This window comes from Molossus molossus, unplaced genomic scaffold (assembly GCF_014108415.1).
Source record: "Molossus molossus isolate mMolMol1 unplaced genomic scaffold, mMolMol1.p scaffold_m16_p_9, whole genome shotgun sequence".
Lineage (NCBI taxonomy): Eukaryota > Metazoa > Chordata > Mammalia > Chiroptera > Molossidae > Molossus > Molossus molossus.
Genome location: NW_023425403.1, coordinates 50,838,376 through 50,863,685, shown reverse-complemented (window position 1 = coordinate 50,863,685; position 25,310 = coordinate 50,838,376). Strand labels below are relative to the sequence as shown.

General features: G+C 42.2%; 1 protein-coding gene and 1 non-coding gene across 13 annotated transcripts in view; both read left to right on the top strand.

The window, feature by feature from the left end:
- TMTC4 (transmembrane O-mannosyltransferase targeting cadherins 4) overlaps positions 1-25,310 on the top strand; it is a 75,320-nt gene that overhangs the window by 5,469 nt on the left and 44,541 nt on the right. For 11 of the 12 annotated variants that reach the window (XR_004958178.1, XR_004958175.1, XR_004958179.1 and 8 more), the window contains 3 exons: positions 888-1,003; positions 2,153-2,369; positions 10,394-10,481. Coding sequence is in view for 7 of the 12 variants with exons in the window: in XM_036250615.1 (XP_036106508.1) it covers positions 888-1,003; positions 2,153-2,369; positions 10,394-10,481 (421 nt within the window). In the remaining 5 variants the exon portion in view is untranslated. The remainder of the gene's footprint in view (positions 1-887; positions 1,004-2,152; positions 2,370-10,393; positions 10,482-25,310) is intronic. The other variant, XM_036250622.1, reaches the window with a different exon arrangement.
- On the top strand, positions 1,239-1,341 carry LOC118623079. The gene has a single exon (XR_004958192.1). It is a non-coding gene; the product is annotated as a U6 spliceosomal RNA (small nuclear RNA).

Genomic DNA, 25,310 nt, shown 5'->3' with positions numbered 1-25,310 from the left:
TTTTAAAAAATGCTTAGTGATCTTTAAAAGTTATGTGGAAGTTGTTTTTTCTTTAATATTACTATCTGCTTAGATCATGATCAGAAATGTTAAACTTAAAAAATACACATTTATCCACTTATGAAAGAGGGTAATAGGGATCTCATTTAGCTATATGGTCCATTCATTCATTCAGCATAGATTAAGCACCTTCCACGTACTCCCAGCAAACACAGATGTGTCCCAAGCCTTGTGGAGCCCAGGCCAGTGGGGCAGACAGATAATAGTTACATGACTGTCTTGCTAGTGTGCCAGGCACTGTGAGGATAGGTGCAAGATGCCCAAGACCCATGGAAGGGAAATTGCATCAGCCCAGGAAGGTCATAGCTCAATGGCTGAGATATGAATGGTGGGAGGAACTGAGTTGTGAAGAGTTGAGGGGTGACTGGGTGGAAACCTGAACATGCAAAGCCTTTAGGATGAATGGTAGCAGGAGATGTATGGGGACTGGATGAAGGCCATTAGTAGATTCACCGAGTCTGAGAGATGAGCCTGCAAAGTTTGGTGTGCCAGAGCACCCTGGACTGTGGTGTCTGTGTCAAGACGCGGGCTTTGTCCTGGAGGGGGTGGGGAGGGGGGTGTTGCATTGTTTTAAGCAGGAGTGGGTGGAGTGACTTGAATTGCATTTTGGAGAGATGAATTTGGAGAACATGTCAGAGGGTGTGGTAGACCCACCAGGAGGCCTGCCTGTGTCCTAGGTGAGTGATGATGGTGGCTTGGCTCAGGGTGGTGGGAGAGATGAATAGAAGTATGAGGAACTTTAAAGAAGAGAATTGGTGAGGGCTTAGCTATGGGGTGAGGAGTCATGACTCCTTGGTCCTGAATCTCCTCTGGTTGTGTTCCTGCAGGACCTACGAGCAGAAACGCCCCTTGGGGACCTGTGGCATCATGACTTCTGGGGCAGTAGGTTGAGCAGCAACACCAGCCACAAGTCCTACCGACCTCTCACTGTCCTGACTTTCAGGTGAGGTATGACAGTGTGGGCTGTACGGGAGGGTCACCCAAAGCTTATGCATTATAATGTAGCAGGTTGTATGTGACAATGTTCTCAGGGTCTGTGAGTCGAATCAGTGGTTCCTAGGGAGACATACACCACTCAACTATAGGGGTCTCTAAGAAGTACATGATAATTCTGACTATTAGGAGTTAGGTCACAGGAAGGCGGAGAGTACATGTGTGAGGAAACTTTATTGCAAGGCTTGCTTTGTCAGGAAAGATGCTAAAAGTGGAACAATACAGAGAAGATTAGCATGGCCCCTGTTCAAGGATAACATGCAAATTGGTGAAGTGTTCCATTTTGCACAGTTCTTGGAGGTTGGACCCTTTGCTGGTTAATACCCAGGAAACAATATGTGACATCAAATTAAATTGGCACTTTTTTTTCACCACAAATAAAAGGTATAAATCTTCCTGCTGTTACCAAGTCAATAGGCAAAAACAAAATGAAGTTAAAAACAATCTAACTCTCCCCATTAATCAGGAAACTGTTTGTGTTAAATAGATTTATTTACGACACAAAGTTTCCATTCAAAGCTGTTTCTTTGATGCATTAAATATTTGTGTATAGATCTCTCAAAGAAGCATGGAAGTGATAAATTGGAACCACTGGTAATTGAAAAGCAGTCAGAAATAAGAATCCCTGACAATGAAAAAGTGGTTCATTGTTCAGAAGGCTGGTAGACAAACTGTAAAGTACTTTTTAAAAAAAATTTTTGATAAGCAAGTTACGTGACTATCTTATACCCAGGTTCCTATGGGATAGCCATGAGTAATGTGTGATGTATTTTTTTGGAACGCAGTCTTGCCTCGTTTGCACTTCAAAATCGGTCTGGCTTTCCTTTTGCTTTCCCTCTCCAAGTATTTTCTGTCCCTCTCTTCTGAGATGCTGCCCTTGTCATCCACTTCTCCCTCTGCAGTTAATTATGTTCTTACCGTCTCTTCAATCTTACTAGCTTGACAGCATTATTTATCTTGATGTTATTTTACCAAAGTTACACAAAGGCTTTCTTTTCTCCCCTGAAGATTTGTACTCACCGTCCTTTTCCTTTAGATGGTTTGCATTTTATTTCACATGCTTCTGCACCCCTGTGTGAGCACTCTTCCTCTGCCACAGGATTAACTACTATTTGTCTGGAGGCTTCCACCCCATGAGTTTCCACGTGGTCAACATCCTCCTGCATGGTGGCATCTCTGTCCTCATGGTGGATGTCTTCTCGGTGCTGTTTGGTGGCCTGCAGTACAGCAGCAAAGGCCGGAGGTTAGACCTGGCCCCCCGGTCGTCCCTGCTGGCCGCGCTGCTGTTTGCTGTGCATCCGGTGCACACGGAGTGTGTGAGTATCGTCTGCCCACGGCGTCTGCACTGTGTAAGGTCGGGAGGCCGACCATAGGTCGGTTTGTTTCCTAAATCAGACTTCCTTTAAATACTCACAGAGCTGAGGAAAGTATACATGGCTGTGCCCTGCCAGACGTTTGAAGCAGCTGTATGCAGGTCCAACGGGTCTCTCATGGAACAATGCAGAGTGCCATGTGGACAGAGACTTTGTAGTGGCCACATGATATGATCTCTGGTGGCTTATATGATACACCGTAAATGTATGAAGGTTGAGTGTTGCCTGGCCTTGGGGTCTACGAGCCAGAGGCTGATTGCCTTTCTTTAGCGAAGGGTCTGATGCTCCATTTTCCTATGTTAGCTGAGAGATTTATAATTTGCAGAGTACTTGCTCATGCTATTGTGATTGTCACAAAACTCTGTGGGATCCAGTGGGGCAGTATAACAATTTCACTTCACAGAAGAGGAAGCAGCCTGGGAGAACAAGGAACGGACTCACCCCATGTTCGTCATGGGTGCATGAATAGAACTTAGAATCTGGTGGTCAGCACACTCTGCATTGAACGGGAAAGTGGGTCCCCAAGTCCTGCTGTGGAATTACTCATGAATTCTCCCCACCTTCCTGCTCCTCCTGGTCTTCGCTCCCTGCATTATTCTCCTCCCCTTGACAGACTTGGCCCAGTGGTTTGGCAGCTCCTGGCGGGCCTACCCTGCCTTCTGTGGGCCACGCCTTTATTCCACTGAGCTGCTGCTGAAAATGTTTCGTACAAACTGTGTGGGGTTTTCCGGATCCGTGACACCCCCACCTCCATGGGGACCCTTTGAAATGTAAATCACCTTGTTTGCTGAGGAAAAATATTTGATTTATTCATTCATTCTGTGAGCATGAAATATCTAGTATAAAATATTACATGTATTTTACTACTTCTCCACCGTCGATTTCTGCATCTCGTATGTATTTATTTATTTTTTAATTATTTTTATTAATTTGTTTTTGTTACAGATGCTTTTCCTTTATCCCCCATTGACACCCTCCTCCTCATCCCCCTGCCCCATCCCCAGCTTTGTTGTCATGTCCACTGGTTATGCATACATGCATATAAGTTCTGTGGTTTATCTCCCCCCCCCCCCCAACAACCCCTCTTCTGAGGTTTGTCAGTCTGTACCCTACCTCTATGTCTCTGGGTCAGTTTTCTTCATCAGTTTGTTTAGTTCATTGTATTCCACAAATAAGTGAGATCATGTGATATTTGTCTTTCTCTGTTTGGCTTTTTTCTCTTAGCATAATACTCTCCAGTTCCCTCCATGTCATCTCAAAGGATAAGAGATCTTTCTTTCTTACAGCTGCATAGTATTCCATTGTGTATATGTACAACAGCTTTTTTATCTACTCGTCTATTGATGGACTCTTGGGTTGTTTCCAGATCTTAGCTATTGTAAATAGTGCTGCTATGAACATAGGGGTACATATATTCTTTCTGATTGGTGTTTCAGGCTTCTTAGGATATATTCCTGGAAGTGAGATCACTGGGTCAAATGGCAGTTCAATTTTTAACAGTGTTACAGTGAGGTAACACTGTAGTGTTTTCCACAGTGGTTGCACCAGTCTGCATTCCCACCAGCAGTGTACTAGAGTCCCCTTTTCTCCACACCTTCGCCAACACTTGTTGTTTGATGATTCATATGTATTTATGTTTATTTTTTTAAGGTCTCACCCGAGGATATTTTTCCATTTTTTAAATCTTCAGATAGGGCAGGAGGAAGGGGGGGGGGGGAGAGAGAGAGAGGAGAGAGAGACAGAGACAGAGAGACAGAGAGACAGAGACATCGATGTGAGAGGGACACATTGACTGGTTGCCTCCCGCATGACCCCAACCAGGGATGGGGACAAATGGCAACTGAGGCTCACGCCCTTGACCGGAATCGAACCCACGACTCGCGACTCTTTGGTTCTTTAGTCCGCAGGCTAATGCTCTAACTGCTGAGCCAAACTAGCCAGAGCCTCAAATGTATTTAAATACCTTCACATTATCCAATTGTATTGAGCATCTTGAAATTAAGTTTCAAAATATTGAGCAGAATTCTTGCCTTTAGCATCTGATTTTATTAACTTTATTAAACTATCTGTTCTTTGGTATTAAGAGGATGGTGGAATTGTTCTCAAAACATTCTTCTAATATCTTATTACTTTAAAGCTTTAAAAAAGTTCTCATAATTTTTTTATTTCAGCAAATTTAGAAGACAAAGTATGGGTAAGCTAGGAACTGCTGTAAGCTATGTATTTGTGCTCAAATTAGAGTTTGTTTCTCTCTGAGTTCTCTTTAGGGTCTAAATTTTTGTTAGGACTCAAATAGTATATGTATTGATGAGAAATAAGGGAATTTTTGGCAAAAGTACTGATTTACTGTTTTGGTCCTTGTCCAGTTTTGTGTGATCTTAAAAGCAAAATGAAATATTTGAATTATTAACCAAATACATTTTTCTAAAGTTCTGATTTTAAATATTGAGAAGTTAGTTTATAGAAAAGTTTGAAATGCCAACAAATGTGACTGGATGTGCACCCGCACCTTGTGCACACACACACCCAAGTAAATGTGATCTGGGAACATGTTACCACCAAAATTCTACATTTGGGACATTTAAAAATAAGCCAAGAGAAGTCTAGTTATAGAAGAAAAGGGAGCATCTGTAAAAATGTCTTAATCTCTCCTACTCTTCCATTCCATGAAAGCCATTCAAACTAATATTGCAAGGAAAAGTTATGGGTCATTAAAAATGAGCATTTCGCCCTGGCTGGTTTGGCTCAGCAGTTCTCAACCTTCCGAATGCCGTGACCCTTTAATACAGCTCCTCATGTTGTATGTGGGCGTTTCTGCCTGTGGGCGGACCCGCCTGGAGACAGATAAAGGAGCAGTGTCTCGGTTCCTAAGACCATCGGAAATATGTGTTTTCCAATGGTCTTAGGTGACCCCTGTGAAAGGGTCATTGGACCCCCAAAGGGGTCACGACCCACAGGTTGAGAACCTCTGGAGAGCATCAGCCTGCGGACCAGAGAGTCCTGGGTTCAGTTTCCGCTAAGGGCACGTACCGCAGTTGCAGTTTGTCCCCGGCCCTGGTTGGGGTCATGTGGGTGGCAACCACGCGATGTGTCTCTCACATGGATGTTTCTCTCTCTTCCTCTTGCTCTCCTTCCCCCTCTATCTGAAGATAAAAATGCAGAAATGTTCTTGGGTGAGGATTAAAAAAAAAAGAGCATTCCTCAGACAGATAACTTGATTCACCTATCATTGTTTTGACATATAGTATTCAGTTTCCTCTTATCTACACCTCCCTGTTATTTGCTACTCTGCATTTAACCCAGCATTAAAAGTGAGCTTAAAGCAGGACTACCCAAAGAACCAGATGGAAGGAGAGCTCCTCAGAGTTTGCCAGGCCAGGCCGAGGAAGCAGCCTGTGCTTTGGGCTGTGAGCCTGGCCAGGGTCTCTAATAATAGCCCTGGGCACAGCATCCCCACCTCCCACCCCTCCTGAATGTTGATCTGGGATGAGGGTTGCGGATTTAGGAACAAATGCTGCTGCTGTTTACATTTATTAAGGGAAAGCAGTGACAGTGTAGGCTTGTCCAGTTTTAGTCATGTAGATTTCCTTACTTTACCATGTACGTGTTTTGTGTCTTGACATTAATAATTGAGAATGTTTTCACTCACTGCAAAAAAGAACCTACATTTTCCAATCTTTGGGGTGACCAGCTAACTCCTGTGCTTCAGACTAAGGGAGTTGTGGGACACTGGACTTTCTGTTGAAAAACGGGACAGTCCTAGGCAAACCGAGATGGGTCAGTCACACCACCTCATGGTTCCCAACTGGTGGTGAAGTAATTATAATCAGTTTTATTTGTGCCCAACTCCTAGGAATGTCTCTCATTTTCAGCTATGCCACCGCAAATCACTCTGAGGTATTTGTAGATGGATAAGTCCTCCAACAGACTAGTCACCAGAAGAGGGAAAGAGGGAGGGGAGCTAAGGAAGGGCTTGCCTAGCCCCTTGTCTCTTTGGAGACCAGGAAGGAGTCCCTGGGAGTTCCCTGAGGACACAGTGCAACTATAAGTTTTCCTTTTCTTCAAAGCATTCACGAAGACTTCAAGTTGCCTGAATTCAGGTACCAAACTGAGGCCTCCTCCATCTGCCCATCCAGTCAACCCAGAGTTGAATACTGAAAGCGCTGGTTGAAGAAACGCTCTGCCTGTCACCTTCTCCCAATTCCTTCCTATGGCCCCTGTGCACATTATTCCTAGTGGAGAAACAGTGATGCCACCTGCTTTATGGAATTGGGGGGTGGGGTGGGGCTTGCAGTGATTCCTCCAGAGAACTGTGGGGGAGGAAGAATTTTTACTTTAGGTTCGTTCAGCTGGTCTAATAAACCAACATGAGACAGGTTAACGAGAAAATAAGCAAATTTAATTACATACGTATGTATGGGAACCCTACCTACATTAGAAGGCCAGAGACCCCGCATACACGAAGGCTCAGAGACAGAAAGGCAAAGTGAGGTGTATTTGGCATCCTGAGCCAAGGAAGGAGGTGAGATGCCTCGGGGCGGCAGAGGGGGAGAAATGTGCAGGATGAGAAGTGCAGATGTTCGGTAATTAGAAGTTTGCCTGCCTTATAGCTAGGTCATAAAAAGTTGTTTCTGGTGATAACTCATTGTGGGCAAGGTTCCCAGTGTAGATTCTTCTGGACAGTTATGGGAGGAGCAGAAGTTTCTCCTGAGCCCATAAGGTCTCCTCTGCCTTCAGCTCAAAATAATCTACATGCCATAGTGGCACCTCATGGGGAAATTTGTTCTGAACTTCAAAATCCTGATAAGACTGTTTCAGCTTATTTGTAAGAAAGAAAAAATAGCCTTGGTAAAGAACTTTGCCTGAAAATGTGTTATGCAAATATCAGGAAAAAAGAATATAGCCTCTTTGTACTCGTGCCCATTCTCCAGTTAGATGTGGTGCCTTCTTGGACAGCCTTTTACAGTCTTTCCTTTGAAATCTCCTTAATTACTGTGCCAAAATTTTATCGTAAGGACTAAATACTATTTTTACTTTAAAACATTTGCCATACGTTTTAAAAATTGGTTTTCTTTGTCAATGTAGTGTACATTGCTTAAAACTTGGTAGTATCTTCACCAATTAGCCAAAGGAAGAATATTTGTTTTAAAAAATAAGCATATGATGTTTAAAGTTCTTATTAATGTAAGTCTTTAACTATACCCAGGTAACAAGTGGTTGGCTGTTTTGGCCCTTATTCTTGTATTTATTCAAACCACTTCCCTCCCCTTCATTCATTTCAAGAAACCTTTTTTCTGACCCCCCCCCCCCATCCTTCACCCCTGTCACCCCTGACCTCCATGGTGCGAGGACCCCTTTGGATAAGCTTCTCGGGATTGGCTTCTCTTATTTAATTCTCTCTAAGGGTTTAGGATTCCAGGACATCCTCAGGCCCTGCAGTTACCACAACCTCCTTTCTCTCGTCATCCAGCTGCTCCGTTCCTCTCTCACCAAGGTGCTATGGCGCCCATACCTGCCTCACCTGCTGTGTCCTTTTTCTTTTTTTTTTTTTATCCTCACCCGAGGACATTTTTCCATTTTTTGTTCGGATAGAGCGGGAGGGAGAGAGAGAGAGAAACATCGATGTGAAGGGACACATCGAGTGGCTGCCACCCGCACGACCAACCAGGGCCGGGGACAAACTGCAACCGAGGTACGTGCCCTTAGTGGGAACCGAACCCGGGTCTCTCAGTACCGCAGGCCGACGCTCCAACCGCTGTGCCAAACCGGCCAGGGCACTGTGTCCTTTTTCCATTCCCTTCTGCTCCTTGTGTTTATAGAAGCGCCCTTCAGGATTCCTGCGGGTAACTAACAAGCCAGCACCCACTGTGTGCTCGGTTCAGTTTCACTGCATTCCTGATTCACTGTGCCCCCTATAGAGGGAGTCACAGGCCAGCCTGTTTAAGAACTCGCATTGCAGATTCACTTCACTCACGAAGTAATTGCACTGTTTAACCCTCCGGCATGCTGGTATGCTTATTCTAAACCTGTTGAGCTTTGCTTTGTCCTTAGCTTCCTTCCTGGAGGTGGATGGTGTTCACAGGTTGGATTCATCAGCCCTTCCAGTCTTCTCAGAGATTGCGGGACACCTTGGGTTGCCACCTGCACCTGTGTCAGGAGTTCATGCTCAGAATGGATCATCGCCCTCAGTGTTTCATATCTAACCAGTATTGCAGAAAACACCTAAAAGGCTTTCTTTTTTTTTTTTAATCCTCACCTGAGGACATTTTTGCATTTATCTTCAGATAGAGCGGGAGGGAGAGAGGAAGAGAGAGAGAGAGAAACATTGATGTGAGAGAGACACATAGAGTGGTTGCCACCCACATGACTCCAACCAGGGCCAGGGACAAACTGCAACCAAGGTCTATGCCTTTAGCGGGAACTCAACCCGGGTCTCTGTTCCACGGGCTGACGTTCTAACCGCTGAGCCAAACTGTCCAGGGCAAAGGCTTTCTTTATAGGTATTGCTTATACACACACTTGGGATTCATTTGTAAATATAGTAATTTCATATTCATTGTATATTCTCTTATTTCCATTTATAGGATAGTCTTTATTCTGTATCTCATATATCACATATGCCCTTTAAGAAAAAGTGAACTGCCATGCTGGTGTGGCTCAGTTGGTTGGAGTGTCATCCTGTGGCCAAAAAGGTGGTGGGTTCGATTCCTGATCAGAACATATACCCATGTTGTGGGTTCCATCCCCAGACAGGGTGTATGTGGGAGGCAACCGACCGAAGTTTCTGTCTCACGTCTCTGTCCTCTTTCTCCTCTCTCTGTCTCTTTCTCTCTCTCAAATCAATAAGAAAGAAGAAAAGAAAAGGTGAGTTTATCAGCCTTTAAAGGGAACCTAAGGAATCACAGTTAAACGTTGATATATGTCACATCCAGGTGCTAGTTAGTAAAGAATGCCATATAATCTAGCCTAGTACTCATAGGTGGAATTCTGTCTTTTATTGCCACAAAAAATTTGGAGAACACTTATTAATCAGCCTGAAAGAAATAAACCACAAATTTCATATTGCTTCATTGTCACTAATATAAAGAAGGGAAGGACAGTCGTCAGATGTAGAAAATGGGGGGTGGGGGAGGAGTGGTAGAAATTTTACTCTGTTTTCATCTTGTTGATCACTTTTGAAGTATTCTGCTTTCCAGGTTAACCCACTTAATCAGTTTGGGGCTGAAGGGAGGGAAAGATGACAGAGGCAGCTTTGAGCAATTATTCCTGTCTTTTTTCTGTCTGCCTGGTGACTTTTAACACTTATTTCCTACCTTCCCTTCATGTTTTCAATCAAATTTTCTTTTTAAAATATCATGCCCTTTAAGCTGATGACATTTTCCAAGTGATAATCCACTTTGGGACATCGGAAGCTCGGGGCCTTCACACGCACACGCATCCCTGGCTGTCCAGCCCACAGGACAGCCGTCAGTAGGTCCAAGCAATCCAGCTTTCTCTTAAAACAGTTAACTCAAGCCCTAGACTCAAAGTGATAAGAAAACCATTTGTAAGATAAGACCACAGGGATGTTGCAGTTACACAGATTATTTTAAAAATATGTTTTTATTGATTTTTTTTTTTTTTTAAGAGAGAGACAGGAAGGGAGAGGGAGAGGGAGAGAGAAAGAAGCATCGATGTGAGAGAAATATTGATCAGTTGACTCCTGTATGCTCCCCAACCAGGGATCAAACTGAAACCGGGGTATGTACCCTGACCGGGAATCAAACCAGCAATCCTTTGGTGCACGGGATGACACTCAGCCCACTGAACCACCTGGCCAGGGCACACAGATTATTTTAATAGATGGCAGAATCTAGTAAGGTTTTTGTTTGCAATTTCTAAGGAATTTTTTTTGTATTTCCTAAGTTTAGGATTTGTTTAAAAAAATTTTTTTTAATGTAAATGTTTTTTTCTTCCCCTCTTTTAAGGTTGCTGGTGTTGTTGGCCGCGCAGACCTCCTGGGTGCCCTGTTCTTCCTGTTATCCTTCCTGGGCTATTGTAAAGCGTTTAGAGAAAGTAAGCATGATGTTTGTCTTCTTAATTTTGAGATGGGAAATCATTCGTTTATGTAAGTTTATCACTTTGAGAGAATGTGGGTCAAAAGGGGTAAGTAAGCTCTCTGTAGGTATCTTGTTCAACGCCATTGCTTTTTTAACAATACAAAGTTTATACATCAGTGCTCACGTGGGGGCAGCCTGTTGTGCAGTGAAACCAAGAGCTTCTGCTCTTGGCACCAAAGCAGTTGTGATTGATTTTCGTGATGCTATTTCCAGCGAAATTATAGGAGAAAAAAGCTTTTGGTTCTTTTTTTTAAAACCTCATGGAGCCCTGGCCGGTTTGGCTCAGCTGTTAGAGCCTCACCTGCGGTCCAGAGAGACCTGGGTTCGGTTCCCACCAAGGGCATGTACCTCGGTTGCAGTTTGTCCCCGGCCCTGGTTGGGTTGTGCGGGTGGCAGTCACTCGATGTGTCCCTTTTACATCGATGTTTCTCTCTCTCTATCTCTCCCTCCCACGCTATCTGAACAAAAAATTGAAAAAATGTTCTCAGGTGAGGATAAAAACAAAACAAAACCTCATGGAGAGCCCTGGCTGGTTTGGTTCAGTGGTTAGAGTGTTGGTTTGCAGACTGAAGGGTCTCAGGTTCGATTCTCAGTCAAGGGCACAAACCTGGGTTACTGGTGTGATCCAGGACCCTGGTCGAGGTCATGTGAGAGGCAACCAGTCAATACGTCTCTCTCACATCGATGTTTCTTTCTCTTTCTCTCCTCCCTCCTTCCCACTCTATCTAAAAAAGTCAATGGAAGAATATCCTTTGGGTGAGAATTAACAGGGAAAAAAAAAACCTCATGGAGAAAAACAACAGAAAAATGCTAAAATGTATAACTATGCACCTGGAATGTGAGGTTCTTGTTTTGATATTTACAAAGAAAGTTGTCGGAGTTGAGATAACAGTTGTGGCGGGGACGGGGGGCTGTGTGTGTGTGTGTGTGTGTGTGTGTGTGTGTAGAGGGATTGCCTGGTTATTAGCAGCAGTGCATTTATTGAAATACAGCAGAATCCCTGTGTAACTCTACCCATTATATGGATTCTGATTATGTCCAGGTCAAATCATACCTTCCGAATTGTTTTGTCATAGAAACTGGATATGATGCGTTTAGCTTATGTAGCCATTTACACATGTTGGTTCCAGCAACAGTTACACATTCAGTTTCTGTATCTGAAGAAGTTAGGAATTTATGGACTGTAGAACTCTGTCCTTATATGTCATAGCCAAGTATTTATATTTTTGTTGGGGAGAGGGGAGGAAAGAAGGGGATTGAGGGAATGATTTCTTGGGGAAGGCTGGAGTGACTGAGCAGAAGCAGCTGTACTCTAGCGTCATTGAACCTGTTCCACAGTGTTTCTCAGAGGTTAGGTCCCATTCAGGACTGCCAGGGCCCGAATATCATTATCAGATACTAATGCGTGCCCTTCGGTGTCTCCTGTGAATTCATCTCATATTAGTAATGACGAGCAGATCACGTATTCAGGATTGTGTGTGCTGGGCTGGAGAAATGGGAGAGCTCGGGGTTGGTAAACGGGCCCGGGGCCAGTCTCAGCCCACGACGTCTCCTCATTCGGCCCACAAGCAAGCATGATTTTTACAGTTTTAAATGGTAGAGAAATGAGAAAACAAGAATAACATTTCGTGACATATAAAAAGTTGCATGAAGTTCAGATTTCAGCATCCATATGTAAAGTTTTATTAGAACATACCACACCCACTTCTCTTCATTTTGTCCGTGCTGCTTTGCCCTGTAGGGGCAGAATTTAATACTTTTGGTAGAGGTTGTCTGGCCTGCAAAGCTAAGATACTGCCTGGTCCTTTACAAAGTTTGCCACCTCTGGGACAGATGATTCACAGGGTGGCTGCCATCATCTGAAGTGATTCCAAACATTTTTTTGTGCAACGATTAATATGAGTTTCTAGCAGGAAGTTTTTTACTCAGAAACATAGATGACTTTGCTGTTAATATGATCAACTGGCATGTGTGTGTATATTTTTTCCCTCATTTAATTATGCAGTAGTATTTAAGGCAGGTGGAATTACTTTCCCCATTTTCCAGATGTAGAAGTTAGAGTTTAAGTGACTCCCAGGATCACATAGCTGTGTAAGGCAGAACCAGCTCACACCTGTGTCTGTCTTAACTCACTCGGAGCCAGTGCCAACTGCATTGTGCTGGTCTGCTTCCCTGTACTCAGGGGACCCTGAGGCAGGCTTATCAAAACAATCGTTAAAAATAGCCAGGAGGTGCATTCAACTCTGTTAACGAGTTGTTAAAATGTTAGGTGTGATAATGACATAGGTATATTTTGAAAACAATCCTTTTAGAGACACATGCTGAAATATTTATGGATGAAACGGTATAATTTGCTTCAAAATAAAACAAGAGGATGCAGGAAGTATGTAAGAGTAAAGATAAGCCAGACTGGCCAGAAGTCAGTAATAGTGTAAGCTGAGTGATGGGGATATATGAGCTTCCTTATCCTTTTTTTTTTTAATCATTAAAACCTTGTATTTATCTAAGACAACCAGATTATTTATTTTTAAAGGCCTTTTTTTTTTTTCTTCTAACATTACATAAAACAAGTGAATTTTTTTTAAAGTTTGATGTAGTCTAAAGTACTTAATGTGTGATGGACTTTCAATTAATACTTTGATTCATGAAAAATTAGTTAAGCATATTTCAGTATTAATGGAACTACCTTAACTACTGGCAGCAATATAGCCTTTCTTTTTTAGTACAGGATCATTCTTTTAACATTTATAATATTTTCACTTTAAACTTAGAAAGAGATTTTCATACAGAGATCGTTATAGGCCTTTCATATTAAGGATGCAAATGTTTTCAAGAAAGCTAACTTGGAAATATTTATTTGCACACCGATGGCAGTTGTAGATTTGGCTTCTGTGGCAACCCTTTTAAGAATACAAATAGATGCCCTGGCTGGTTTGGCTCAGTGGTTAGAGTGTCGGCCCACAAATCAAAGAGTCGCAGGTTGAGTCTGGTCAAGGGTACGTATCTCGGTTGCAGTTTGTCCAGGATGTGCGGAAGGCAGCCAGTTGGTGTGTCTCTCTCACATCAATGTCTCTCCCTCCCTCTCTCTCTCTCTTTCTCCCCCCTCCCCTTTTGTCTCTCCCTCCCTCTCTATCTGAAGATAAATGGGAAAATATCCTTTGTGAGGATTTAATAACAACAACAAAAAGAATAGGAATAGTTTTTCATTTGGTTGAGTTATGTTGAACAGTTAGAAGACAAGCGGGTGGATAAGGAAGCCTTTCACAAAGCCTTCCTGTTGGCTTCTTGTCTACACGCTGCCTGACCTTCCTGGGCTCTGGTTTTCTGTTCACGTGAATCCTCTTTAGGAGAAGGAAAGAGTAGATTAAAATGGAGCCTCTAGACCCTCCAGACTGTATGGTTCCTTGCAGTCACTGAAGGCCTAATTAGTCTTTGGAAAATGTAAAGACTACATTTACATGTAGGTTGCCCCTCTACACCATCCAGGCCTCAGTGTCTTGACCCTGCGTGTTATTTTTGGCCACGACTTTTGATTCCTTCTATTCTCTGTGTCCACCTGCCCACACAGACTTTGAGTTGTATATCAGAATGGTTTTTTCTTGGAAGTTTAAAGTGGGTTGAAAACACCCATCCCTCAAGCTGCACTCTCCATCATTTTGAGTTGGTTTTCACTGCTATTTTCAGTTCCCACTCATTTTATCACAGACAATGATGAGATGATTGAAATCTGCGTCCCCGCCCCCAAGCTTGTTGTAGGTCTGGAGGCGCAGAACAACATAGATTCTTAAGAGAAGGACTTCCACTCCGTTACTGGCTTTTTTGGAGAAGCTCCTGTGTCCTACACACAGCTGTTTTCTGTCCTCTCCCCAAGAAGGTTCTGTGTCCTGAGCCCTACCTGCTGTAACCTCAGGATCCAGCAGAGGTGGACAGGTGACCTGATGCCCAGCCCTGTCCCCCTCACCATTGGGACAGCCCTTTATTCCGCCAGCTGCTCTCCTGTCCTCCACAACTCCCCAATCCCCCTTTGTCTGATTATCTCCCAGCCCAGTGCTGGTGAGGTCGGGCGGAGCTCTTCCTAGTCTCTGTTGACATGGGCACTGTTTTCAGCATCTCCTCTGGGTGTCAGATTTTCCGTACTCCTTTTTAAACATGGTAAAATAGAAACTACTTCTTGGCTTAAAAATAATAACTTTCTGGAATAATTTTAAACTTCATAAATAGGATGGCCTAGTCTTGTTTAAGAGGAGCAAGGTTTTCACAAATGAGTAATACCTTCACAGAGAAGAAGCAGTGAAAACTATGTGCAAAAATAATTCTGATGAGGGAATTCATGATAAGACACTTTTCTGATTCTATTCTAAAATGGCATACAGGGTTATCAGGCGGGGGTCATTCATTCTTTTGCCAATAATTAATCAAACATTAAGGGCATCCTCTGTGCCAAGCCTTGTGTTGGGGATACAAAAGCTAAAAAGACACAGTTCATGCCCTTGAAGGGCTCAGAGTCTAGTATAGTTTGATTAAAATAAAGCTTCCTTTCAGAATGCTCAAGAAACAGCTTATTCTGGTTCTCCATACTTCCCTGTTAACTTTTTCCTCCCTGTAGCTACCTCACAGCAGGTACTCAATAAGTATTCACTTCTGTTTATGGTGTGTTTATGTAGAATTGATGACTGTGACCTCTGTACTGCTAATTTCTTTGTTTGCCCAGGAAGGTACAGTTTATTATTTCATTGAGATGTAATTGACATATAACACTGTATTAGTTCTAGGTGTACATCATAATGATTTGATATATGTATATATTGCAAAATGATCATCACAACAAGTCTAGTTGACACTCATTACCATACATAGTTATACATGTTTTTCTTGTGATGAGAACTTTTTTTTTTAATTCTCACCCAAAGATATTTTTCCATTTATCATCAGATAGAGTGGGTGGGAGGGAGGGAGGGAGAGAGAGGAGGAGTGAGAGAGGGAGAGAGACACACATCAACTAGTTGCCTTCTGCCTGCCTGACCAGGGCCGGGGACAAACTGCAACCAAAGTACATGCCCTTGACTGCAATCAAACCCAAGACCAATGCTCTAACCGCTGAGCCAAACCGGCCACGGCTTGCTATGAGAACTTTTAAGATTTACTCTCTCAGCAACTTTCAAACATACAATACAGTATTAACTGCAGTCACCGTGCTGTACAGTACACCCCAAGGACTTAATTTATTTTATAACTGAGAGTTTATAACTTTTCACCACCTTTATCCACCCCACCCCCCAACCCACCTCTGGCAACTACTAATCTGTTCTATGAGGTTTTAGTTTGTTTATTTTTTTAAGACTCCTGGTGCAAATAAGATCATACAGTATTTGTTTTTCTCTCTCTGACTTATTTCAGTTAGTATGATGCCCTCAAGGCCTATCAGGTTGTTGCAAATGACAAGATTTCTTTTTTTATGGCTAAATAATATTCCATTGTGTATATATGCCACATTTTCTTTATGTACCTGTCTGTCAGATGGGCACTTAGATTATTCCCAAGCCTTGGCTATTGTAAATAATGCTGCAGTGAACATGGGGGTGCATATGTCATCTCGAGATAGTGATTTCGTTTCCTTTGGGTAAATACTACAAAGTGGAATTGCTGGATCATATGGTAATTCATTTTATATTGCTAATTTCTTTTATCGAATCTCTCTTAAATTTCCTTGAGTCAAACAGAGAAAGAGCCCTTGATACCAATAGACATTAGGTATATATATTTTCAATTGGACTTTGAGGTATCTTAAGAAATAGTCACACATTTTTATTTTCCCCTGTCAGTGTGGACTGTACAAAACACTGACTGGTAAATACATGTTAAGGCAGTGATGGCTCCTGCCAGTTGCTCATGTTGTCCCATGTTTGTGGGTGTCCCCTGAGAGTCACAGCTCTTTTCTGATGGATCTTCAGTCCAGTATTACTGAATACAAATTAATAATGCTGTTTATCATTTAAACTTATGTTTAACGTGACCTGGTCTTTGTTCTTTTTGGATCTGAACATAATTCAAAGAAAGGTCTAACATTAGTTGCATATAAACCTTCAAGAAAGGTTTTTGCAGAGGAACGGATTTAATATTTTTTGTAAGGGAACAAAAAATTGGGGTACTCTGAAATGAATGATTTTGCTAGTTCAAAAAATCTTTCAGAGGCTACATTTCTTTTTGATAACCTCATCGGCTTTCTTTACAGATGTGATGTCTGTATTATAAATCTCGGGACAATTTTTAACTGCCAGAATTTATTAACAATCCATTCTGTATTAACTTCTGGAATCCTGGGGTTTTTATAAAGTGGAAAAAAATGTACACATATAAAATTTGTCTGCCTTTGTGTGTATGTGTGTATCTCCAAACTAGATCTTTTGTAACAGAATTCTTTGAAAAAAACATGCCCTGGCCAGTTTGGCTCAGCGGTTGGAGCGTTGGCCTGTGGACCAGAGAGTCCCAGGTTCGGTTCCCGCTAGGGGCATATACCGAAACAACAACAACAACAACAACAACAACAAAATTTTCTTACAAAGGAAGCATACATTTTCTCATTAAAAGGAAAAATACTAAGTCAGATGACGTCCATAGTGCAATGGTTATTATTTCTGAATGCCCAAAACAGAAAGTATTATTCTTATGATGTGACATCTTTTTAGTATTTATCTCTCTCTTAAAGCCTCATATTTCAGATTGGGGATATAATCTCTCTGCACGATAAATTTACTAGAATAGCAAAAACAATTTTTATAAATTAATACCTTTTAAAATACTAGTTTCATGGAAGTGAGAACTAAGAAGAGAAATTTAATTAGTCTCATGTATAGTGGGGAGGAGAGAATCTTTTCAGGAGGGGAATGAATTTGCTACATAACTAGAACAACCATTTTAAATTCTAATCTATTATAAAAGACAACAGCTTAAGTCTCCATTGTTTTAATTCTTAAGCTTAATTTGCTGTATTGCTCTCCTTATAGTTCAGGCAGCTGAAATGGAATAACTCGTACTCTTGGGATATCATTTCCTCATATTTTCACTCTGATTTAAGACATCTCTTTTTCTTTGACTTAGAATCATGCTAGCTTAAAAAAAAATAGGGCAGTTGAGTAACTCACATAGTATAGGTCCCTTGTTTTTGAATTTGGGATCCTTGCTGACTGAATTGTGACAGCGGTATTCATGTGTGTTCTCTTTTCTCTGCCTTCGTCTTCCTTTGGTTCCTGAATTGCTCGATTTTCCCAGAATGGTCCTGTATTTTAGAATGGCAGTGTCTGACTTCTATCATTTTGGGGGTGGGGGGAGCACTGCTTGGTTGGCTCCAACTTTTGGACCGAGAATCTGATGCTCATTGTGTCACTCTGGCAGAGAGAGTCGGGGCCACCTGTCAGGGTGGCGTGGTTCCCACACGCAACATGACGTGCCAGTTTCGAGGCGACAGAGATGCCAGGCATTGAGTGGTGAAGAGGGTGGCTCGTATAATGCGATGCTTTTTCTGAACGATCTTGCCACTGGAAAATCGTGCCAACTCCGTGGCACGTGCTTCATTAAATTGATCACATCTGTTGGCACTTGTGTGTGTGAGCACTGACAAGTGTCCTTCTCTCAGTGCGTTTTTGTGGGGTTTTTTTCCTCCTGTGCTCCCTGCACTCCATTAATCTTTGCCTCCATTTACCTAAGTGATTGAATTATCAGATGATAGAAGCATGTACAGAAACAAGGAAAATATTTTCTAGGCCTATCTCTGTTAAGTCCTGGGTCGTAAAGTGTTGATGTTTCCTAATACTGCATAATTACCTTAGAGCAAGTTGTCTTTTTAAGTGATGAGAGATATCTCATCGTGTAAAAATAGTTTGTGTTGCTCAGCCAGTGTGGCCCAGTGGGTTGAGTGTCATTCCACTGGTTCAGTTCCTGGTCAGGGCACATGCCCGGGTTGCGGGCCCGATCCCCAGTGGGGAGCGTGTAGGAGGCAGCGACTGATGTTTCTCTCTCGCATTGATGTTTCTATCTCTCTCTTCCTTCCTCTATCTCTAACAAAAAAATTGTGGTTTTTTTTCTCTTCTCCTGGATCATTGGTAGTACTTAAAATGTAGCAGACTAATTGGAGGTGAGATGGAGAACTCTGGGTGAAGGTAACATCCTGAGATGCTTACACAGAGCTATGCATCAGTTAGAATTTCCTGTTTGAGGAAGATTTATTTTAATAAAAATATTCATAAATGTAACTGCACTGGAGTCAACATCTGCCTCTCAGGATTTTTTTTTTTACACTGTTTTTAACAGTTACTTCCAGATATAAAAATAAAATTGTACATTTTTTTATGCCTTTTAAATATTTCTTATGTAATTAAAAAAAATTTTTTTTTTTTTTAAAGAATCTCTCACAGGAGATTTTTTTATTGTAAGGAATTTCAAAGACTAAATTAAAAGTGAAAAAGACTTGACTTTTGGCTGTATTTGTTTATATTAAACAAATTGTTAACTTTTTTATGTGAAATTACATCTCATAATTGCATAACAAATATGATAATTAAAGAAGGCTTCTGGTAGACACAAAAATAAATGAAACTACTGATTAAACAGATATTTCTTGAGTGTCAACTATATGCGAAGTAGCCTACCACTGTCTGTGTCAGTTGTCTTATTAAAATGCTCAAACTTGGAAGTAAAAGATTGGCCTGCATTAGTCTCTAAATAAGAACATAGTCCCCAAAACACAAAGTCCAAATTCATCTCGATTATGCTGTATATTGGCAATTATTAGCATTAGTCACCTTGACAAATCAAGACTCAAAGAAAATCTTAAATTGGGGAGTTACATGAGTCAAAATGTGCTTCAGCAGGTCATGTTACCACAAGGCCATTAGCCTGGCTGTCCCCAGACTCAGGACTAGCTTCCCAGTAACTATCTAATTTTTGTGTGTCCTTTCTCACTCATCCCCTGGTACCGGAAACACTTTGTCAGTGCCATGGGTTATCATGCACATACCTGCTGCACATCTGTAAAGAGACCCTTTTGATTTATATGAAATAGTTTATAAATATTACTTGTTTCCAGTATAGATTCTGGAAAAACTGAGATGCAGGTGAATGTTTAATCTTATGACTTCTGATAAAATATTGAATGGCTAATCTGGTAGGTACTGGGGGCAGGAGGGGAGGAGTTGGATTGAAATAGACAAACCATTTTATATTTGTTTTTTTCAAAGGCAGATTTGAAATACAAACAGCCATGTGCCAGTCATTTCATCTGTGAGCTGGGTCTTTGAGCACGTGATGTCAGTGCTGTGCAGTTGAAATACAACACGAGTCATCCATGTCATTTAAAACTTTCTGGTAGCCACATTAGAAAAAGACATAGGTGAGATGAAATTTAACAATACGCTTTATTTAGCCCAATTACTGATTTCAACATGTGATCAGTATTAAAGTTATGAAATATTTTAAATTCTTTTTTATACCGAACTCTTCAATATCAGGCGTGTGTTTTACACGTACAACATGTCAGTAGTAACTGGATAAATTTCAGGTGCTCATTAACTATAATGCCTACTCTTCTGTACAGTGGTGGTCTAAAATGGTTTTCTGAATGGGAAGCTATCACTTGGTTTATAACCAAGTGACCACTGAAATTTTGTCTTTGATCTGATATTGCCACTGTTGAGATATGACAGTTAATATTCAGTAATCATTGAAATTGAAGAAACATCACAAAAAGACAGTTGTCTTTATTTTCCATATGTTTTCCTACTGGGTGTGTTTTAACAGTCACAATTAGAAGAGAAACTAAAGATGGAGACTCTTCCAGAAGACCTACGATGAGGATTTGAGAGGGGGAGGGAGTTTGAGACCAAATTTGGGTTTTGAGAAATGTGACGTTATGGGGAGAGTAGGGAGAAGGCTGTCGCTAAATCTGAAGGCTGTGTTTTCTGTATATTGTTTTTCTGCAGTCAGTGAAATGTCTGATTTAGCCATCTAAGGAGAAAGCCATTTTAAATTCCAGATGAGTGGAAGATGAGCTCATGACTTTCACATCTGTGGTACTTTAACTTTGTGTTAAATAGAGTATTTTAAGAGTAGTCCTTTGAGTGTTTTAATGGAAGGACTGGGAATTTTTTTCCTATCCAAAATCACTGCTCCTTGGTGGGAGAGGGGATTAATCCATATTACAGTCAAGTAAAATATAAGCTAATTCACTTTTTCTAGGAAGAAATGTAAAATGATCAAGGAGCCAGCTTTTAGTTCTTTTAATTTCAGTGAAAAGTTTTTTTTTATTCATTACTTATCATTTCAGTTTTCTTTTAAAACAGTTTTAATATTTTAAAATACTTTGAAATCGTGAAAAATAATGTAACTTTCAGTGTTTCCATTTACTTTACGTTTTGTTTATTGTTGACATCATTACAGATGTCATCCCCCCCTTTTCCCTGCCCACTCCCACCCACCCCTGGGCCATGACCAAGCCATTGCCTACATCCATGGGCCATACATATAAGTTCTTTGGCTAATCTCTTCACCCTCCTCCATCCAGTCTCACCCCACCCCCTTCCTCTCTGACATTTATCCGACTGTTCCATGTACCCATGCCTCTGGTTCTGTTTGGTTTGTCAGTTCATTTTGTTCATTAGGTTCCTCATATTAGTGAGATCATATGGTATTTACCTTTCTATGACTGGCTTATTTCACTTAGCATAATAATTTCCAGGTCCATCCATGCTGTTGCAAAGGGGAAGGTTTCCTGCTTTCTTACAGCTGCATAGTATTCCATTGTGTATATGTACCATAGCTTTTTTATCCACTCATCTGCTGGTGCTGTTTCCATATCTTGGCTATTGTAAATAATGCTGCCATGAACATAGGGGTGTATATATTCTTTCTGATTGGTGTTTCAGGACTCTTAGGATATATTTCCAAAAGTGGGGGGAAGCTTAAAAAAATCAAATCCAGGTCACGGGGGGAGAGGTCCAATTCGTTTCTATAAAAAACAGAACCTAATGCTTAGTGGGCATGAAAACAGTGGGCCGAGGCCAGGGCTTCACAGTGCCAGCTCCTCGTGCTGGGCCTGGAGAAGGGCGTGGGAATCAGGGTGGGGTGTTTTTTATCCCGTTTATCTGTAGAGGAGACCCCCACCCCATGGTATTTAATGGGTTCATTTATCATTAAGAGTGTTTATTCACATAAGAACTTCTAATATGAGAAAATCCTGAAAGTGGTTTGGTACAGACTGGGAAGATGTGTTGTGGAAGAGAGAGCTGGTTGAACCAAGGTGGAGAGGACAGATCTTAAGGGTGTCGTCTGCCATCCATCTGTCGCATCGGGGTGGCCTCCCGTGCTCTGGCAGGGTGTACCGTGAGCTGTGATCACCTCTGTTTTGCCAGCTGGATCCCTGTGCTCTGCTGCTAAAACCTGTAGGCCTTTCTCAAACCCATATTGCAATGGAAACTGACCAACATGTTAGCTTTAAGGTTATTTCGGCCCAATTTTTTTTTTTTTTTAATCCTCACCCAAGATTATTTTTTCACTCATCTTTAGGGAGGGGGAGGGGAAGGGGGAGAGGGAGACATCAACTGGTTATTGGTTGCTTCCCACACAACCCAGACCAGGGCCAGGGACCAAACCAAAACTGAGGTACTTGCCCTTGACCAGAATTGAACCTGTGACTCTTTGGTCTTTGGGCCGACACTCTAACCACTGAGCCAAATTGACCCGGGCTTTGGCCATAATTTTTTTAAGATTTGGTGTCTACAAACACTTGTCCGCTGCTGATGATTGCTAGTAAATGCCCAAAGAAATAAGTTGCCATAAATATGTAAACACTCAAATGCAATCATGTTTAATTTAACAGGGTTTTGTTGTTTATGTAGCTCATCATTGTGATCTTTTGGTATTACATACATGTCAGGTAATTAATTTCCACAAGTAAAATGATCCTTAGTTTGCCTGATGGCACTAAATATTCCGACATACAGTAGTTTTCAGTAAAGAGAACTTGGCCCCCAGGTACTGTGCCACCTGCAGAGATGCTGCTCCAGGGCAGAGCCCAGACCGAAAGTTCAGGAGGCAAGCATGGGCTCACTCTAAGAAAGAATATTCTAACAGCCAAAAGTTTAACAGTGAAATGGACTGTCATACAAAGTTAATACCCATCTCCAACTTACTGAAGTGAAGGCCACGTGGCCCCCTGCTGGAAGAAATATGGAAAGGATTCTAACATCTCCATCACTGCGAAAGAAGTTATATGCACAACCTCTGAGAAGCACCGCTCCAACTTTTACTGCATTGTGGTTCTATGATTTGTGGGCTTATTGCCCCTTTTGGTAGCTAGTGGACAGTTGTTTCATTTGCTGACCATGTGGTTTCTTTCCCGGGTCAGGTGGATGCCGCAGATTCTGTCAGCAGAAATTTTAAGTTGCTCTTACAGGCCAGGCACGGTGGCAGGAATGAGCTGTAAGCAAGCTTCCTGTCCTCGGTGGTGCTTCTTCACCTGTAGCTAAATCAGAACCACTGGAAGCCTGGTTAAAAGGCTGATTGCTGGGCTCCACCCTCCAGTTTCTGATTCTGCAGGTCTGGGTGGGGCCTGAGAGTCTGTTCTAACAGGATCCAAAGCCAGGTCTGTGGACCACACATTGTGAGTAGCAATGGTTCAGGGCAGTGGTCTCATTTCTTCCGCCCCATCCCCCAATCTCCCACCCCAGAACTTTTGGGGAAGTCTGCGATATTTTTGCTTGCCACAGCTGAGGGCTGGGAACATTACTGGCATCTAATGGGGAGAAGGTAGGGGTCCAACTAAACATCCTGCAATGCACAGGGCAACCTGCACAACAAGGAATTAAATGGCCCAAATAGTAGTGCTGAGGTTGGGAGACCCCCATCTAGGGGAAAATTAGAAAATCAAGTATTTATAATAAACTGTGAAGAATGTAGTGACAGATTGTGATAGGGCAGTGTAGGGTGCTACAGCTGGGCCTAACTTAATCTAGGGGCTCAGCTAGAGGCCCGAAGTACATGAGATACATGTTCTCAGGGGTGCCAGAGATGCAGACAGTGGGCCCATTTGCTGTTGTGACTGGAATAAAACTGGAATTGAGAAAGGCTACCCAGGAAGGCAGGGATGGGGTTTCACAGCATAAGTGGCATTTGACAGCTGTATAAAATGGATTGGATTTTGCCAGGGGCATTGTAGCCAAGGAGAACAGAAGACACAAAGCAAAGTGAGAGTGTGTGGGCCGGTATTCCTGGATTATAGGCCCAGAAAAGCCAGAGAGGTTTCATGTAGCCAGGTCAGCAAAACTGTAAATGCCATTATTCTCAGAAGGGTCACCTTTATCTCGTAGGCAACAGAAAGGATTTGAAAGGCTTAAAACAAGAGTGTTCATTGTGTTTTACGAGACAGTGGAATCCAAATTGATGAGGCTTTGCTGTTGATCAGTTGGCCTTGTGGAAAGCCTTAAAAATGCCTCAACTATAATAGTCAAATAGCATTTTTTGGTATTATATCTATTCTGCCTCTTTGTACATTAAACCTGGAAATTTGATGTACAGAGATTGCCAAGAAAAGCTGAAAAGTTCAGAAAATATTAGCTCATGCATCCTTTCTGCTTGATTTCTGAATGTCTCCTGTTCCCCAAGCCTGTTTGTGAATCAGGACCTTTTCCCAGGGAGTGGCTGGGCCCTCGGGCAGCCTGGCCGTGCCCCAGCAGGTGTGGGTCACCCCGAGGGATAGTCCTGCTCACAGTTCGCTCCGCTGGGTGGAGACCCTCCTCATCACTACCCCCCATCCCCAGGCTACAATGTGTGACGTTAGGAGGGCCTCCTGCTCCCCCTCATGGCTTTTCCTGGATAAAAAGTCGGTGTTCTTTAGGGCTTCCATGTTGGGGCTTTGCTGATTAGTTCTTCGGTATTAATAGGATTGTTTATATCACTTCATTCAGTATCTGCATCACTCACATGCACTCACACACACACGCACGCACACCAAATATACTTACGTATTTTGGTTTTAATGTTTCTCCTTTCCCTCTTTTTCTCTCTCCTTCTTCCTTCTCTCCCGGAAATACGTAATTGGTTTCCTGATCAAGCTGTTTAATGAGAACCAAGTGTGTCTTTTCACTGCAGATGAGCTTGGCACATTCTTCTGTCAAGGTGACTGCAGCCACTGCCTGGACCACGGCTTCAAAGCCCCATTGGGAATCCATCTCCCTGGGACCTGGGGCAGTTTTGCTGATTCATGTGCAGCAAACATTTATTGAATGCTTTCTGTGCTTCTAGCACTGTACCAGGTGGTGTTTTTTAATGTATGGTTTTTAATACATGCACATAGTTTAAAAATTTTAAAGGTCTGAAAGGTTATACATGAAAAGTAGGACTGCCCTGGCCGGTTTGGCTCAGCAGTTAGAGTGTTGGCCTGTGGTCCAGAGAGACCCAGTTCGGTTCCGCTAAGGGCATGTACCTCAGTTGCAGTTTGTCCCCGGCCCTGGTTGGGTTGTGCGGGAGGCAGCCACTCGATGTGTCCCTTTCACATTGATGTTTCTCTCTCTCTCTCTTCCTCTCTCTCCCTCCTACTCTATCTGAACAAAAAATGGAAAAATGTCCTCAGGTGAGGATAAAAAAAAAAAAAAGTAGGACTTCTTCCTCCTCTGCCCAAATCTTCCTACTTAAAATTGTTCAGAAACAAATCTATTTGGTTTCTTGTGTGTTTTCCAGAGATAAATGTTTTGCATTTACAGGCATATTTATGTAATTTTTAACACAGATGTCCATA